Raw genomic sequence first — 18651 nt, forward strand, 5'->3', positions numbered from 1 at the left:
GGTAGCCTGCAGAGACAAATAAAACTTGTAAGTAGTGATGTAGCACTCATGATAATTGGAGTGAAGCAATTAATTAACTATTCCCCTGAGCTGTAGTCATCAGAGACACCTGATATATTACACAGGTAGCATCATGACTCTGTACCCAGGGAGATCCAGGAAATTACTTTTCCAGATTAAAAGGCATTTATAAAGATCCTTATCCCACTTCCATAACTGCAGGCTTATGTGGCCAGAGGGAGCACAGCCAGGAGAGGGACCTAAGAGGCAGGTGCTCAGGTGAGAGGAGGAGACAGCCCCAGTGTCACTCAGCTGACACATTCGAAATGCAGTGAATAAATTAGTGACATTGTACAGATTCTAATGGAGGGAAACACCTTCTATAGAAAACAACTGATGAAGACTCAGAAAGTAGACTGTACTTCAAGCATGTATTATAGAGTAGTTTGGAAGATCTTTAATGCAAGTGATCCTAAGTAAAATAGTCTAGGAAAGGAGCAGCATAGGGTACAAAGAAGAGCATCCCCTAAATCTGAAAGAATTACGAGTGGCCTGGAACTTTTATGAAAACAAACGCAAGCACATTTATACATCCTACTCCCCACACATTTAAACATACATAAGCTCTCATTCTAGAGTTTGGATTTAATAATTTTCATCAAATTCTTTTGAGGTCTTCATAAATTTTGCATTAAATAAATCCTTCAAGCGAATGTGTGTGTGTATGTGTGCGTGCACGCATGTGTGTATTGTATAAAGACAATATATATAATTGGGCTAGCTGTACTCTCTCAGGTTCAACATCCAGGTGCCCAAAGTGGGCATGACCAGGTAAACAACACCCTTACAGGATGCACAGTGTATTAATTCTATGAATGTGCTATAACTTTTAATGAACTAAAAACTAAAATCAAGAAAGTAATCAATCAGAAGTATATTTAATCCAAGTCCAAATTCAGACTTACTTACTTTCCCTGAAATCCATATGTCTCCATCAGTATTAAGTCTGGAAAACAGCTTACTAATTTAAAGGAGATTGAAAACCCCCAGAACTTTCTTCAACCCTTGTCCTGTAATCATATTGCCTTTCTGCCATATACTTTCACAAGATTTTGTTGATAAGTTGTAATCATCTTCTCTTCTATTAGGGTGCAAATTCCTTGAGGGAAGGAATCTGTTTTCTTCATCTTATTTAGCTACATAATAAGACCTCAATAAATATCTGAAAATTTAACAGATGAATGAATGTATAGGTTTCCTGGGTACTTTCTAACTTGTTTATCAGGACAGTTATAAATATGAAACAGATAAAATGAATAATAATTGTGACTGAATAATTGTCCTGAAAATTATAGTTTTATTAAAATTTTAATATTGGATTTATAGTTTAGCCATAGATTTTGCCATATGGTCTATCAGTCACTCTGAAGAAGGTCATTCTTAAACTCTCCTAACCATAGACCTAGAACCAAAAATATTTGATTTCAGTAATGTCATACTTGGAGGTGACCCTTGACAATGGTAAACTGTTTGAAATAAAATCAGGGTTTAAAAATAATTAGGTGGTAATAGGAGCCATCAGGAAATGGAATGCTGGCTGGCAGTGCAGCCAGACTCATAGTACAGAGATGCAAATACTCTTCAAGAGCGGCATCTAACATTCAAGTACTAGAACAAGTGTAAGATGGAGCCACTGAGGTTCCGATACTTATATTCAATGTATGAGTTTTGTGGAACAGCTGGCAAGATATGTATAGATCATCTACCTCTTTATTTTCTCAGTGAAAGAAAATAAATGACATAAGTCTATGTGAACCCAGCATCTGATTTATAGTGTAGAGGCTCATATATTAGAAATTTATGAGTGAGGAAAAGGACAAGATTCATCATTCCAATGGTAACACCTGTTTGTTGACTCAGCTTTCTATAAATTATACGTAGGTAATTTTATGGAATTTTCAGATTTCTCCTGAGACAAAATTATCATGGTGGAAGGTTTCCAGATAATGTTAGGATCTTTGTAGTTATGCATATTTCTTATTGTTTCATTTTAAAATAAAACTTAGTACAAGTAAGTTTTATAAAAGCACCATTTAGGAAAAGACGTCTTGAATAATTCAATGGGAAGCTTTAAACAGTTTTATTATAAACAAACTGTTTAAGATAAACTGTTTAAGATAAACAGAACCCTTAAATAGACTTTTTGTCTACTCTGATTTTAGTATAAAAGTCTACATCACAAATTTAAAAAACTCACGTCAGGAGTGTGGTTTTTTTTTGTTTTTTGTTTTTTTACATCTTTATTGGAGTATAATTGCTTTACAATGGTGCGTTAGTTTCTGCTTTATAACAAAGTGAATCAGTTATACATATACATATGTTCCCATATCTCTTCCCTCTTGCGTCTCCCTCCCTCCCACCCTCCCTATCCCACCCCTGTAGGTGGTTACAAAGCACCGAGCTGATCTCCCTGTGCTATGCGGCTGCTTCCCACTAGCTATCTACCTTACGTTTGGTAGTGTATATATGTCCATGTCTCTCTCTCGCTTTGTCACAGCTCACCCTTCCCCCTCCCCATATCCTCAAGTCCGTTCTCTAGTAGGTCTGTGTCTTTATTCCTGTCTTACCCCTAGGTTCTTCATGACATTTTTTTTCTTAAATTCCATATATATGTGTTAGCATATGGTATTTGTCTTTCTCTTTCTGACTTACTTCACTCTGTATGACAGACTCTAGGTCTGTCCACCTCATTACAAATAGCTCAATTTCGTTTCTTTTTATGGCTGAGTAATATTCAGTAACATTGTATTTGGTATGCTTGCTGGTGTCCCACAGGGCCTCTGAGGAACTGTTCATTTTTCTTTTCTGTCTCTGTGTGTGTGTGTGTGTGTGTGTGTGTGTGTGTGTGTTCCTCAGGCTGGATTTGGATTGACCTATCTTAATCTCTTTGACTTTTTCTTATGCCAACTCAAATCTGTTGATGAGCCCCTCTAGGGAATTTTTCATTTTAATTCCAGAATTTCTATTTTTTTTCCTTTTATAATTTGTATCTCTTTGTCGTAGTCTTCATTTGGTGAGAGCTTATTCCTATACTTTAATCTATTTTACATGATTTCCTTTAGTTCTTTGACTATATTTCTAGTAGTTGATTAAAAGTCTTTGTCTAGAGATTCCATCGTCTGGGCTTCCTCAGGGAGAATTTCTTTTGACTGCCTTTTCCCCCCCATTTATGGGCCATACTTTCGCGTTTATTGTGATATAATGATTTATAAATCATGTCATTTTGTTGTTGTTGTTGCAAACTGTACATTGAATATAATAGAATGTGGCCACTCTGGAGATTGGACCATCCCCACCCTCCAGGGTTTGTTTGTTGCTGCTGTATTTTCTTATTGTTATTGCTACTTTTTGTTTACTAACTTTCCTAAACTAATTCTGTAAAGTCTATATAATTTGTTGTACACAGATACTGAAGTCTTTGCTCAGTAGCTTAGTTGTTAGCTAATGGCTGGACAAAGTATTGAGGCATGCCATGAGCACTCCAGAAGTTTACAACTCTGCTTAAACAGACCTTCTAAGTCAATCAGAGGTGAGAGGTAGATCCGTATCGGGTCTTTCCTGAGCAGGTGCAAAGCACTGCACATCTGTGTGGCATTTCTAAATCTACACGCCTATGTCAGAGCTTTTGAAAGCCTCCTATGGACGTATCACTTACTGTATTTTTTAAAAAAATTTTTTGGTAAGCCTTTTGTTTGCCTCAGGAAGCTTCTGTATAAAACTATAGCCCCTGATTGTTTTTGACAAATGTTATATGGACAGGGTATCTCACTGAGTGAGCTCTAATTCAGGTCAAACAAACAGAAAACATTCAAGGGAGGCATTTCCAGGCAGCTTCCATATAGGTCAAATAGTGACAACTCTCTAGATATTCGGGGAAACTCTAAACCTGTTCTGCCCCCTCTAGTGGATCATAGGCTGTTTGTTTCACAGCTACCATCATTGTGAGAACGCTGATTTTCAAGGCTCCCACAGAGCAGGAGAGAAGGATATTAATACTGGGTAAAATAAAACCCTACATAGTTATTGTTTCTATTGAGATTCAACTGCTTTTCTTTAATAAATGTTCTATGGATTGTTGCAAGCCTTCGATAAATTTCCCGAGTTCGGAAAAAGTTGATTTCAGTGATTCTTGCTCATGTTGTATTCTCATTGTATTTATAGAGGAGCACATTTTTCGAGATCTCTATACCTGCATTCCACAAGTGCTTCTCCTCCACTATTTTTCTTGATTTTATCAGCCTAGTTTTCTCTTTGTTTGAGGAACGGGAGTATGCTATCTTCATAATAGGTTATAAAATTGGACAATATCTGCTTCTTAAAGTCCTGTCTCATGAGAAGCTATTAAAAACAAATTTGTGGGGCTTCCCTGGTGGCGCAGTGGTTGCGAGTCCGCCTGCCGATGCAGGGGGCACGGGTTCGTGCCCCAGTCCAGGAAGATCCCACATGCCGCGGAGCGGCTGGGCCCGTGAGCCATGGCCGCTGAGCCTGCGCGTCCGGAGCCTGTGCTCCGCAACGGGAGAGGCCACAACAGTGAGAGGCCCGCGTACCGTAAAAAAAAAAAAAATTGTGGTAAAATAAGTTTTGAGAAATTCTACATATCATTGTATTTGAGAGGCTCTCAACTGTAAGACATACCATTGACATCCCTTTGCAAGAGGAACAAGGCAGCTCTGTAATTTTAAGTGAACAGATCAAGTGTAATCAGCATCCTGGCTTCAAATGGGGGAAAATATTGTTCATTGTTGACTTGAAAAACCACTATAGAGTCTCTTCCAAAATATTTACATAGTAAAGTCACTGGGTAGCCCGACAGCAACAAGATCTGCTTGACCTGTGTTTATCCCAGGTATTTTTTTCATATTTACTTAAGTCCTTTTCACAGAATGCCCATTAATGCCTATTTTCTACAATGCCTATAATTTGCAGAGTGCCTATTAACTGCTGGAAGGACAAGTATCCTGGGATTTTAGGAAGTGCTAAACTAATCTAATCCTCTCAACCTCAACTCTTTCAGTTTAGTGAAGAAGAAATTGATGCTCTAAGAGATGGTGGGCTTGCCATGTCACCCAGTTAGTAGCAGAGGCGGGAGTAGAACCGAGAGCTCTTCTTTGGATCCAGCGGTGTTTACCTCCGTTGCCTCATCTTTCACTAACACCTCCCTTCATTTCCCTTTCCAGGGGGTGACGCAGTTTATGCTGTGACTCTTGAGAACCAAAGTGCTTAGAGCAGTAAGTGGGGCTGTGGGATTCTGCTGCCCACCGAGGATTTGGCCAGGCTTTTCACCTGGAAGAAAAACCTTTGTTCTCCTTAACCAAACATCAGGTCATTTCTTTCCAGGCAGTCTCCCAAGATTTGTATGTGGACAGTGCTTGAGGCAGTGGTGTGAGGGTACCACAGCTGATTATTTACCAGTCCCAAGATAAGGACTAACACCCTATCAAGTGAAGTAGAAGAGGTGGGTAGAGGAGCAGCGGACTGTGGATAACAGAAGGACCAAAGTGAGTTAATAGACAATGATGTCAAAGTGTCAGGCTACATTATACGTGGAATTCCCAAGATTTTAATGGTATTAGGTTGTGGCATCAGAAATACAGACTAGAATGAAACATTTTTAGATTATTGCATTTTGTTTTCATAGAGTGAGAAAATATTAATATTATATTAATACTTATATTAATATAAACATAGTGCCAGATACATAGTATATGCTTGGTAAATATTAATTCTAAGTCTTTACTTTTAGGCTAAGCATATATCATATGAAATGGTTGCTATCTATTTTTTAAAAATTAATGACAATATTAATGTATCTTCTGTCCCACAATGACTTTTGTCTCTCACTTACTGTTAGATTTCTATTTACCATTACTGATGTTATTATTGATGAGGTTGTTCTTACTCCTGCACGGAATTTCTTCCTAGCACTTGCTAGGTTCTCACTTCAATTTACTAATGGACTCATTTTTTTTATTGTGAACACACACTTAATATTCACTTAATATTCTCAGTGGGAGTCTAATTTCCTCTTTTTAGATGCTGTGATGGAGTGGGAACAAAACTAGGAGTCAGGAGATGCATTTAAGGTCCTATTTCTTCCCTGTGGTCCCCAGGCTAGTAAATTGCAGAGAAAGGGCTGACACTCAGGTGCATCTATAATTGTTCAATTCTCAGATTTTAACTCTCAGAGATACATTAACTACATGGGAATAAAGGAGAATGCTCTCCTCCAAGGTTCTCTGCCAAATACTTTTTGCCTTTTACTTACTAACCAGGAATGATTTATCTTTTCACTTGTGAAGCTACAACTCGTTTTTCTGTTTTTCTTAATTATTCTATGTCTTTTACATTCAACTTGTTGCCTTTAATATGCCTTGACATTGCAGAAGAGAGAAGGGTTTTTATAACCCTAATTTGGGGCAAAAAGAGTGACCACGCCCTTGGGTGGGCTCATGGGTGGTATGACTGTCTTATGCAATGCTCTTACATATTACCCCAGGCTGTAAGAGGTCATCTCATATCTACTAATTGGGATACCTGCAGCCATATGATCTTTGATCTCAACCTACCTTAGTATTTCATTCTTCTTTTTCTTGCTACTTCAGACTTGTGCTTACTTTTCTCAAACTAAATTTTAAAAAACCAATGAATGAACTATTCCTTCCAGAAGATGCTATATTTCCATTGTCTCCGCTAGGCTGAAAGTTTACTGGCATAATTTCTGAGGAGGTAGTGAAATATTTGTTGTTAGGCTCTGGCAAGAAATCCTAGCCTGAAAATAGACACTGTAGCTTAAGAAACTATTTGGGTAGGCATAATAAGGAGGGTATATGAAGATAGACTAGGAGTTCTAAGCACAGAATTTCAAAAATGTGGCATAATAAATCTTTTTCACTGAGAGAATTAGCATATATGCTTATATATATATATATATATAATTTAATAATAAATTGGGAAAATTGACACATAGCCTAACATAAATAAAACTACAAAGTCTATTTGGGGGATATATTTAGAATTACAGCATTCAGTTTCTCCTTAAAGCCTACTATGAATAATTGACATTTTAAGGCTTATATAGAAACATATGTATCTCTAAAAAAGGAGAGAATGGAAGAGGACTGACATTTATTACATTTTTGTTGTTATGTGCTATGTAGTATCTCCTTTAATTCTTGTGACAACTTGATGTGTAGGTGGTATTACTGATTTTACAAACTCAGATTTGTTAAAAACCTCTTCCCAAGGATATATAATTAGTAAGTGCAATTTAATTCTAGCTTAATCCAAAGCCATATGTTCTACTCTGAAATGTCATTGCATTTCTAAAAGCTTAAAAAAGGAGGGAGGGGGAGGGAATGTGTGTATATATAGTATCAAGAAAGGAATTATTTCACTGAGCACTGAAAGAATTTGTATCATAAAGAAAACACGATAAAACATGAAAATAAGAAAAAGTGACATATAAAGAAACAAGCAGTAATACATTTGGGTAGGAAATCTGCTTTTAATATAAACTTCAATTTGATTTACTTATCTTTACACTGTTCTCCAAATTATTATCTAGAGGCAAAGTCATCCAGAAAATTAAAGGCGGCATATATGATAAACAGAAAAATTAAAATTTTGACAGAATAAAATAAATAACATTTAGTAATTACATTAAGCATGTTTTCAATCCCATAGTATGCTATTAAAAATAGAACAACTGTTCAAAGCATGCTGCCAGATTTCTTCAAAATGACTTGTTTTGAAATGTTGACTAAATATCCCGAAACTGTATATCAACTTTAGTATAATTAAACATTCTTCAGACCAAAAACATAGCTTTTTCTATATTCATAAGCATAAATTATACATGACTCCCCTTCATGTTAGTACATAAAGGTTTATCCACTTGTTAACATTTAAAATGATGTTCTGAAAGTTTCTGCTAGTTATATAAGACTTTATAATTTATAAATTGCTTCCACATATTTAATTCCCAAAAATTAAGCTGTTAGGGAAAATTTAGTCTTACTATTCTTATTGTACACTGTAAGTGTTCAACACATATTTACTTAATAAATATTTATACATTCAGTATTTACTTAATAAATATTTACTAAATGAATTGAACGAATGAATGAATGAATGAATGTAGTTCAAACTGGGTAAGTGACTCGAAGATTACTTGAGCAGCGGCCAAGCCTCAGTCTCCTCTTCTGATTATTCAGAGCCCATAATGTCTCTCAAACACAGACAGATGTGTATAACAAATGGTTTATTGGTATACACAGCAAAACACGATACATTCAACGACGTTGAATACGTTCAGTGTGTTGTTCCCCTGTAGTAACGATGGTTCCATCAGAGTTAAAGTGAACATGGTGCATTCACACAGCATTTACATCAGTCCCTGCACACGCATGTGTGATGCACTGCCTCAGGCATCTGTGTTGCCGTTTTGCACTGAATAAACCACTCAGGAAGAAAGAAGAGGGTTCCAATCTGTAAACAAAACTCTTATCTTTATTAAGATCTTATTTATCTAGACTTTATGGCTACTCTCTCGTTGCTCGTTCTTTCCCCCACCAAAGCTGCTTCATTTCTTACGTTCCCACAATTATGGGGAATAATGGGCTACCCCCTGTATGGGCAGTCCTGCTTCACTAAGGCTGGACACCTAAGTCAGTTGCCATACAAGAAGGTTATGCCAAAGTTCAGTTCAGAAACTTGAGATCGGTTACTTCTGTCTCTTATTCCTGTTGTCCTTGGCTACTCTGCCTTGCCCCACTGCCTCTATCAAAATAAAATCTTCTCATGTATTTGTATTCTTAACCGCTGTTGACATATTTCCCAGATCTTTCCACTGTGGCCTATGGAACAGGAATTTGATTTGCAAACTGATCATTCTTCCGTGCTACTCAAAGAACACTCTCCATGCCTTTTTTGCCTTATTTGAAATGGTTCCTAGAAGACATTGCTTCCCTTTTAGCCTTCACCAGGGAAAGCTGCTCTTTTCAGTTGCCACGTGTCAAGCACCATGAGATAACATTAATATTCTACCTGAAATTCTCCTTCTTTTTAGGCTTATGCCATTTGTCCTGTTGTCCTGTGTCTTTCCTTGTCACTATAATCTCATCAGTCCCTGCTGTTTTTTCATGTGGGGTGCTGACATTTGGTTCATTGGTTTCCTCTCTACCACACTCTTAGCATTAGGAAATTTTAACTTTCATCTAGGTTATTTATCCAATGTCCTACCATTAAAATTCCTTGGCCCTCTCAAGTCTAGTGCTCTTCTAAGGAAGTGTAATTATTTTTCTCATCAAATGTGAAGTAGCATCCTACTCTAAGATCTTAGATTACTATAATCTACAATCTACCCAAACCTTCTACCTTTCAGATTCTCTATTTCCCACTAAACTCACACTTCAGTCTTCCTTTGGTACCCAGACACTTCACTACTCCTTTTTCTTCAAGTATGCCAGACCACAGCTGGCTTCATGCTTCAACCTAAAGTCCGTGCTACGTAGAACAGTGATGTTCATCTCTTGGGAACTTGTAAGAAATGCAGTTTCCTTGGCCCCATCCGACATCTACTCAGTCAGAAACTCTAATAGTGGACTCCAGCAAGCTGTGCTAATTCTTTTTATTTTTGTTTTTCATAAATTTATTTATTTTTTGCTGTGTCAGGTCTTCCCTGCTGCACACGGGCTTTCTCTAGTTATGGCGAGCAGGCGCTATTCTTTGTTGCGGTGCACGAGCTTCTCATTGTGGTGGCTTCTCTTGTTGCAGAGCACAGGCTCTAGGTGCATAGGCTTCAGTAGTTGTGGCTCATGGGCTCAGTAGTTGCGGCTTACTGGCTTTAGAGCACAGGCTCAGTAGTTGTGGCGCACGGGCTTAGTTACTCCATGGCATGTGGGATCTTCCCGGACCAGGGATCAAACCCGTGTCCCCTGCATAGGCAGGCGGATTCTTAACCACTGTGCCACCAGGGAAGTAACAATTTGTTTTAAAAGCCCTCCAGGTGATTCTGATACACTTAAAGTTTAAGGGAACCACTAATATAGAGCATTAATTCAACTGCTTTCTTGCCAGAACCTCTAATATCTTTGGGTGGTAAAGGACATTCAAATGTGAATACATCATTATTTTACTCAAAGCCCCTCTATGTGTAAGATTTCTAAAATGTTACCAAGTTCTCCAACTTTACTCAGCATCTACTTTACATATAAAATCACCACCTTGAATCCAAATGTTTTTGTAGTTCCTATTCATCTAAATTTGAATTTTCTAAAACTGTCAAATACCAAATGCTTAATGATACTTCCAAGGGTGTTTCCCTTTATAACTCTCCTCTGTGGAGGATGCTGAGCGATGCTAACTTGCTCAAGGTCATGTGTATGAGAAGGGGTTGAGCCAGAATTTGAACTCAGGTCAATTGGAGTACAAAACCCATGCTTTTATCTCTTGCCTCTAAATTTGGTGAAACAGACATTGCATTGCCATGCCTCTTCACTCTAGCTGAAGCAGTGTTTACCATTGTAGAATTTTTTAAAGTGAGTTATATAAAAATCTCTTATCAAATAACTTTGATAAAGATCAGGTAAAGAAGGTCTCTTTATTATAAGACTTCTAAGAGCCCTTAATATGCTGGTGTGTATTTTGATCCTCCAAGAGGCCGATGGTATATTGCTGTTGATCAAGGAACCGTTTGTTTGTGGATCATCTATATTAACAGCTTGTAGGACTAGTGTTCCAAGATCTGTTTTGGAAAACTTGGGCTTAATCTATTTCCTTTCTCTTCAAGAAATGTGAAGGTTTATCTCCCTCGATGCCCTTATTTCATTTTCTTTGATCTTCTGTTTTATTTCCCCGCTCTTTTTAACTAGAATACTCATGTCCCCTTGTCCTCCTACGCACTGCTCTTCTGCCTCAGGGATGCATTCAGAGGAATTACATTTAGTGTTTAATATTATGCGCCAAGCATTAAAAATATAGGGTAGGGGCTTCCCTGGTGGCGCGGTGGTTGAGAGTCCGCCTGCCGATGCAGGGGACACGGGTTCGTGCCCCGGTCCGGGAAGATCCCACATGCCACGGAGCGGCTGGGCCCGTGAGCCATGGCCGCTGAGCCTGCGCGTCCGGAGCCTGTGCGCCACAACGGGAGAGGCCACAACAGTGAGAGGCCCACATACCACAAAAAAAAAAAAAAAAATATATATATATATATATATATATATATATATATATAGTATACATGTAAATATGCACTACTTCATGCAAATCTCGTAATAATTTTGTGACAATTACGTTAAATTACAAATGTTATAGCATCACAATATGTGACATGTATATATCCAATCCTGAATATTCTGTGTTATGGTAGCAGTCTGTAGAGCATGACTTTCCTGCCAAACCCATGCTGGACGTAAAAATTATGACTGTGATTTAGATGGGATCTTCCTGCAATCCACGTATATATTCATAACACTATCTGGAGGGGCATTTTGCCCTAGTTTTTATTTAAGATCAGAAAAAGTTTAAATTGAAATGACTGAATTATGAAATGAGAACATACACACTATTAAACAGTTAACTGGTGTGTCATTGCAGTCACTATATACTCTGAATGTAGTTTCGATATTAATTTCAGTTAATCCTCATTAGAAATTGGTCAAACCGCAAGGGAATTGCGTTTGATGGACTTTTTTTCCTGGTCCAGCACATGACCTCTTTTCCTTTCATTGTGCAGGTTCTGCTGATCTTCTTCTTTGTGTTCCATGCTCTTCTTGTCCTGCACTCGTCTACTCTGGTATGTTTGCTCAGGGCACTTAATGTCAATGTCAGGTAATGACGGACACCACTTGCAACTACTTGAAGTTCAGATTTTTTTTAAATACATAGTCCTCGTGACCTATAATGAGAAAAGGATTTTCCTCCAGCTGCTCTGCATGATGTTTTCTCTTTGTTTTTGTGATTTTCATGGATCTCAGGCCCCTCACTGAGCCTGTAGTCTTTTGTGCTGAGGAAGTGGGAAGAGGATTTCAATCCCCTTCTTCCTATAGCAGGAAAATTACTTTTAGATACATGTGAGATGAGAACATATACCCCCCTTTGTGCAGACCATGGACTCTAGGACACCATTAAATATATCTTAGAGATACAGCATCTCAAAACAATTCCACATCCGTGGACATGAGGTTACTCTATGGGCTGGATATATAAAGATGAACAATTCTCAGTATCTTCTCTCAAGCATGTTACAGAGGGAAGTAAAGGGTCGAGTGTGCCCTTAGCACTCATAGAACCATAAGATATCAAAATAAGAAAGAATTTGAGAACCATCTACGTCTCTTCCCATCTCACGCTCGTCTCACGCCCATCTCACGCTCTGCAATATCCCCACCAAACAGTTCACTAGCTTCTGTATGGGCACCTTGAGTAATGCGAGTACACCACCGCCTGTGCTCTGCTCTAGTTGCTCAGTGAGCCAATCATTTTGTATTAAGAAATCACCTAAAGAAATAATGTCCTCAATGCTGTGTAGTTATCAGAATATTATTATGCTCACTGCACATGTTTTATAATAAAACTTGGAAACTGATTTATAATAAAACTTGGAAAATGTAAAAAATGGAAACAACCTAATGGCCAACAAAAGAGGACTGATTTTAAAAAATTACAGCAATCTATATAATGGAATAACGTGCATCTGTTATAAAGAATGAGACATATATTACCTCGATATCTACATAGATTTGTACTGATATTAACTGAATCCATCTATCTATATTGATATATACTTTGATGTGGAAACAGTTTTTACAATATTGTTACATAAAAAAGTGAGTCACAAGACAGTATACTAGATACAATTCTTTTTGTTATATATAATGCATAGACACATACACAATCATATACAGATGATTCTTGAACAATGTGGGAGTTAGGGCAACGATTCTCTACATGAAAATCCGCATATAACTTCACAGTCAACCCTCCGTATCTGAGGTTTCACATGTGTGGAGTCAATCAACCGTGGATTGTGTAATACTGTAGTGTGTATTTATGGGAAAAAATCTACATGTAAGTGGACCTGCGCAGTTCAAACCCATCTTGTTCAAGGGTCAACTGTATTTACATCTGCAGAATACTGTCTGGATGGCTAAAAAAAATGTCTTGAAAAGCTATCTGCACCCCCATGTTCATTGCAGCATTATTTACAATAGCCAAGATACAGAAAAACCTAAGTGTCCATCAATGGATGAATAAATAAATAAAATGTGGTACACACACACACACACACACACACACAATGGAATATTATTTAACCATAAAAAATAATGAAATCTTACCATTTGCAACAATATGGACAGAACTTGAGGGCATTATACCAAGTTAAACTACTCAGACAGAGAAAAACAAATACCATATTATCTCATTTATACATGGAATCTAAACAAAACACCAAGCTCATAGATACAGAGAACTGATTGGTGGTTTCCAGAGGCAGGAGGTGGGCAAAATGGATGAAGGTGGTCAAAAGGTACAAGCTTCCAGTTGTAAAATAAATACATCCTGGGGACGTAATGTACAGCCTGGTGACCAAAAACAAACAAACAAAAAACACGTGAATTTCTGATGTTGTACAAAATGTTTAAAAGCTACTTTAAAAGAAATTACTCTCCTATTTTGCTCCAAAATCTGAATCCTCATAGCTTCCTTCTTTCTAGTTCTGTTTTTTTTGTATCACAAGCAAAAATTGTATCCCTCTTCTACGTAATAACGGTACCATTGCAGGAGCGCAAAGATCATGTGGTTCTCTTTCTTAGTCCTTCAAATGTTCTTTGCATGACATACAGGCATATTGCCCTTCAGACTAAGAGATCAAAATGAGTAAATCATTCATGTGGTTTATATTAAATAAAGGCCTCCAGTGAGTCAGGAACTATGCCAGAGAAGGACACATCACTGTCACAGGTGACAGAAGCTACTAGATGATGAAGTCACACTATAAATACTACTTACATGCAATAATGATGATTATCATTATATAAGCATTAGGTTGAGATAAGTGCATGCAGCAGGGGGATCCTAGCTTGACTACTGGGCACAGGGCCCTGAGAAAGTGATATTTAAGACCTGAAGGAGTAAGTGAGAGAGGAGTTGGCAGGGTTGGCTGTGCTCTCCTCCGCGGCTCCGAAGCTTCCCCCCCACCTACCCTCCCGTCTCTGCCAGTGAAGTTTCCTAGTGTGTGGAAACCTTTCCTCCTTCACAGCTCCCTCCCACTGGTGCAGGTCCCGTCCCTATCCTTTTGTCTCTGTTTTTTCTTTTTTCTCTTGCCCTACCCAGGTACGTGGGGAGTTTCTTGCCTTTTGGGAGTTCTGAGGTCTTCTGCCAGCGTTCAGTAGGTGTTCTGTAGGAGTTGTTCCACGTGTAGATGTATTTCTGATGTATTTGTGGGGAGGAAGGTGATCTCCGCCTCTTACTCCTCCGCCATCTTGAAGCTCCACATAACGTATTCTTGAAGTGTGGACATATCCCCTTGCCACCCTAGTCATATTTTTCTAGGAAAAAATAAATTCTTTCTAATCAAGCTGTATGGACAAGTAGTTCCAGTTCTGAAGTAGGACACATGCAGCCTGACCCACCTTATGCTGCTCTAGTTTTCTCAAATGAGTTTCATAATTCCTTCCAGGAGAGTAATTGTGTACATACCTTGCAGGTATTTCTCATTGGCCATATTTGGAGACAAGCCAATCTATTTTAACAGCCCAAGATATTTTTGTGCATTATATATGCAAAACTTCTTTTATACAGATATCAGAAGTTGATATAATGGCAGTAAAATATGGTATATAGAGGTAGTACTCTAAGATCAGTGTCACTGTAAAGGTTCAGATGGAGTATAGGAAAGCATTAAAATCCCAGTCTTTCTTTTGAACATGCTGTGCTATAGATCCATCATTAAGCACATCTTCGTCTGTTTTCTTTCTGCCTTACAGGTCTGTGAAGCAGGCAGGAGAAGTTGCAAGTGGTCCTTAAAGAAATGGCATTATTCAAATCCTTATGTATAGTTCTAATTTTATTTACTACGTGTAATCATTTAGAGAATGGTTATTTTTATAATATCAATAATAAACAAGTACTCTTGTAACCAGGGGTGCCTAAGTGTGTAATCAGAGAACACTAACTCTGGCAAAGCATTCTGGGGAGGTCAGGCTGCCTACTGCCTTTCGACATGGTTAGTGTACTGGGTTTAGATTACTTTATACCTAGTTATTAAGATTACTATTTGATACTTTAAAAATTGCCTGATTCAAATAACTTTGCTTAAATTTTTTCTGTATTTTAACTTGTCTAGGGTTTTCTACTTCTTATATTTTTATAATATTTTCTCGTTTTTTAGATTAGTAAACATTGTACTTACCCACACGTGCCAAGACAAGCCATTTAGGTCTCTCCAGGAGTTAGCTGTTGGTGTCGTCACCTGCCATATGTGTTTCTGTGCAGCAGCAAGAGGCGTGTTCTCCACCACTGCTGCTTCTTCCTCTGACTATCTTCCCTGTTCTTATCAAAATAAATACTTGATATGTTAATTCAATAAAGCAGATCCTTAAGGAATGAAATGCATGGCCCAAAGCATATGCAATGAAAACTGTTTGACCATTTATCCGATTATTGAACCCAATTAAGGTTATCCATTTTAAATTTGATATATGCTCGCTTTTGGAATGTGTTATGCATTGATGCTAAATGAATGGAACTAAGTAAATTTGTTGAGTATCTTACTGTCTGTTTTATCTTATTTGTCTTAATCTAAGTTTACTTTCTGGACCTTTAAGGCATATGGTTAAATTATAAAACTGCGTGTATAACTGTCAAAGAGACAAACATTAAAGGCCAGAACATGGCTAAAGAATAAACAAAGAAATTCTGATTGTATGAATGAAGTCATAGTCCTAAATCAAGTAATATAATAAATTTTCTTAGTTAACATTTTTGTGTGCATGAGAACTCATGAGACTAATTTTCATCAAAGTTATTGTTTTTTGTGGGTAGAAACAAATTAAAGGCTTAGAAAACAGTATATTTTTAAGCAGAAAAGAGAAAAGTCATGAGAATAAGTTTATGAGACCACAACACGCCTGTATTTAAACATCCTTACCACGAAGAATATCTTCAAAAAAGTTCTGAGAATCCAACTGTTCTCCCTGTTGGGAATAGTCTTTCTTTAAAACATGTCACCCCAATGCCTTCATCTGAGCATTACTTTCCTCCATCACATCCAACCATCACTTGGTCAGTTTTTGTCCTCCTCTTGTCCACAGACCATTTCTTGGAGACAGTCACCCTACTAACTGCCACATCGACCTCGGGAATCAGATCCACCAGGATGTCAGAGTGCATATTGCTGAAAATGCTACCACTGGACACGAATTAAGGTGGACAGATTTTAATCAGTGATGACCTGTTGCAATAGAGAAGAGAGTTCAGCATGAACTGAACTCAACTTCGATTTGTACAGAGGTGACTGGATGTTTTAAAGGGAGTGAGGGAATAGGTATGAGGGATTGCCACTACTCGAGCCAGGTCAAGGGAATGGAAATTTGTAAAAAGCAGGAAGGGGGGGTTGATCCATGTGAAAGTCCTCTGGGTTTGCTAACTGGCACTTATGGAAGTTTGACTTCTATCCTCCCTCAGAGACTGGACAACAGGGGCTCGATCTTCAAGTGTCAGCTGGAACAAACAGTAAATTCTTTTGACAACCTTGTGCTTTCCCAGATAGGAATTTAGGAGGTCATTCTCTGGATGCTGCCTTGACTTAGAAACTAGGTTTGTGTTTGTTCAAGTCTTTTAATGTGGGGGTAGGATGAGGTGGATAAAATCAGTTGTACTGAGAGTCTGCAGTTTTTATCGGCCAAGGTTGAGGCCTGGTCAAGAAGAGTGCTCAATAAAAGAGAACGAAATAATGGCATTTGCAGCAACATGGATGCAACTAGAGATTATCATACTAAGTGATAAGCACCATGTGATACTAAGACAAGCACCATATGACATCACTTATATGTGGAATCTAAAATATGACACAAATGAACCCATCTATGAAACAAACAATCACTGACATGGAGAACAGACTGGTGGTTGCCAAGGGGGAGGGATTTGGGGGAGGGATGGAGTGGGAGGCTGGGGTGAGCAGATGTGAGCTTTTATATATGGAATGGATAAACAACAAGGTCCTACTGTCTAGCACAGGGAACCCTATACAATATCCTATGATAAACCATCATGGGAAAGAATATAAAAAAAGAATATATGTATAACTGAATCATTTTGCCGTACAGCAGTAGTTAACACAACATTGTAAATCAACTATTCTTCAATTTAAAAAATTAGAAAAATAAAGAAGAGGTCTCAGGGGAGCCAGGCTAGATACATGCTCACTTTCAGAAGGAGAGACTCTTCATCGATGTCAACCGGCAGGTCTCTCTCTCACACGCGCGCACACACACACACACACCACAATCTTTGCCCTCTTTTTTTTTTGTTTTTCTGCCCTCTCTTCTTTGTCAACTCCAATAACCATTTTCAGAGGCCAAGGGCCAGTAAACAGCTGGAGCCCAGCACAGGAAATTTCCCCGGGTTGCTTTCCTATCTCCTCTTCCAAATGTCACACATGAAATCTGAATCTCTTGGCACTCATCCTGGCTCCCGTTACTCATTTTGTCTCTTTTGTGTTTCTTTTTTTTTTTTTTTTTTTTTGCAGTATGCGGGCCTCTCACCATTGTGGCCTCTCCCGTTGCGGAGCACAGGCTCCGGACGCGCAGGCTCAGCGGCCATGGCTCACGGGCCCAGCCGCTCCGCGGCATGTGGGATCCTCCCAGACCGGGGCACGAACTCGTGTCCCCTGCATCGGCAGGCGGACTCTCAACCACTGCACCACCAGGGAAGCCCCGTTTTGTGTTTCTTAACAAACTCCAGAGTTATTGGCAGAGGTAGGCTTGAAAACCCCACACAAAAAGGGCTTCTAGAAATATGTTTAGAATGAGGGGAAGATGTTGAGTTCCGTTGGGGACATGTCGAACTCAGACTGGGGACGTAGCCAAGACTTTGAGTGTCATCAACATAAAGATAATCAAGCAGAGGTATCAGAGGTCAGGGCAGTAGATGGCATCACCCAGTGAGAGTGTGTGCTGTGAGAACAGGGCCTCAGGAACATACACACCCGCACTGAAGGGACTGAAAAAGTGATTTCAAGAGTAAGGATTTTGTGTACGCTGGACAGAGTGGGTGGCCCACACACTGCTTCTAGGAAGGAGAAGGTCAAAAGCAATGCACTTTAAGGCCCCCGGTTCCTGTAAGCACAGCTGGATTTCAGGGGAGAGACAAGCATGGGCTCATTTGTGGAACAACCTTTAGTGGTCTCGTTTAAGACTGTGGAAACTTCCTGTGGGTAGCTGGAATAAAAAGCAGCTGTATGGGGGGTGGTGTGTAAGAAACTAGTATCCCTTATTTAGGAAGAAGAACTAAGGCATTACCAATTTGAGGTGTTTTTAGTTAGGGTGTGGAGACATCTACCTTGCAAATTCCTTCTTCTTTGGTTAACAACTA

The 18651-nt window shown here is 38.6% G+C and overlaps 1 protein-coding gene across 1 annotated transcript in view; it reads left to right on the forward strand.

The window, feature by feature from the left end:
* Nucleotides 1-16988, forward strand: part of C17H8orf34 (chromosome 17 C8orf34 homolog) — a 331481-nt gene extending 314493 nt beyond the window's left edge. Inside the window, 2 exon segments of the mRNA XM_033437548.2 lie at nucleotides 11792-11851; nucleotides 16371-16988. Of these exon segments, the coding sequence (XP_033293439.2) occupies nucleotides 11792-11851; nucleotides 16371-16483 (173 nt within the window). The 3' untranslated portion in view covers nucleotides 16484-16988.
* Nucleotides 16989-18651: the final 1663 nt, after the last annotated feature.

This window comes from Orcinus orca, chromosome 17 (genome assembly GCF_937001465.1).
Source record: "Orcinus orca chromosome 17, mOrcOrc1.1, whole genome shotgun sequence".
Classification (NCBI taxonomy): domain Eukaryota; kingdom Metazoa; phylum Chordata; class Mammalia; order Artiodactyla; family Delphinidae; genus Orcinus; species Orcinus orca.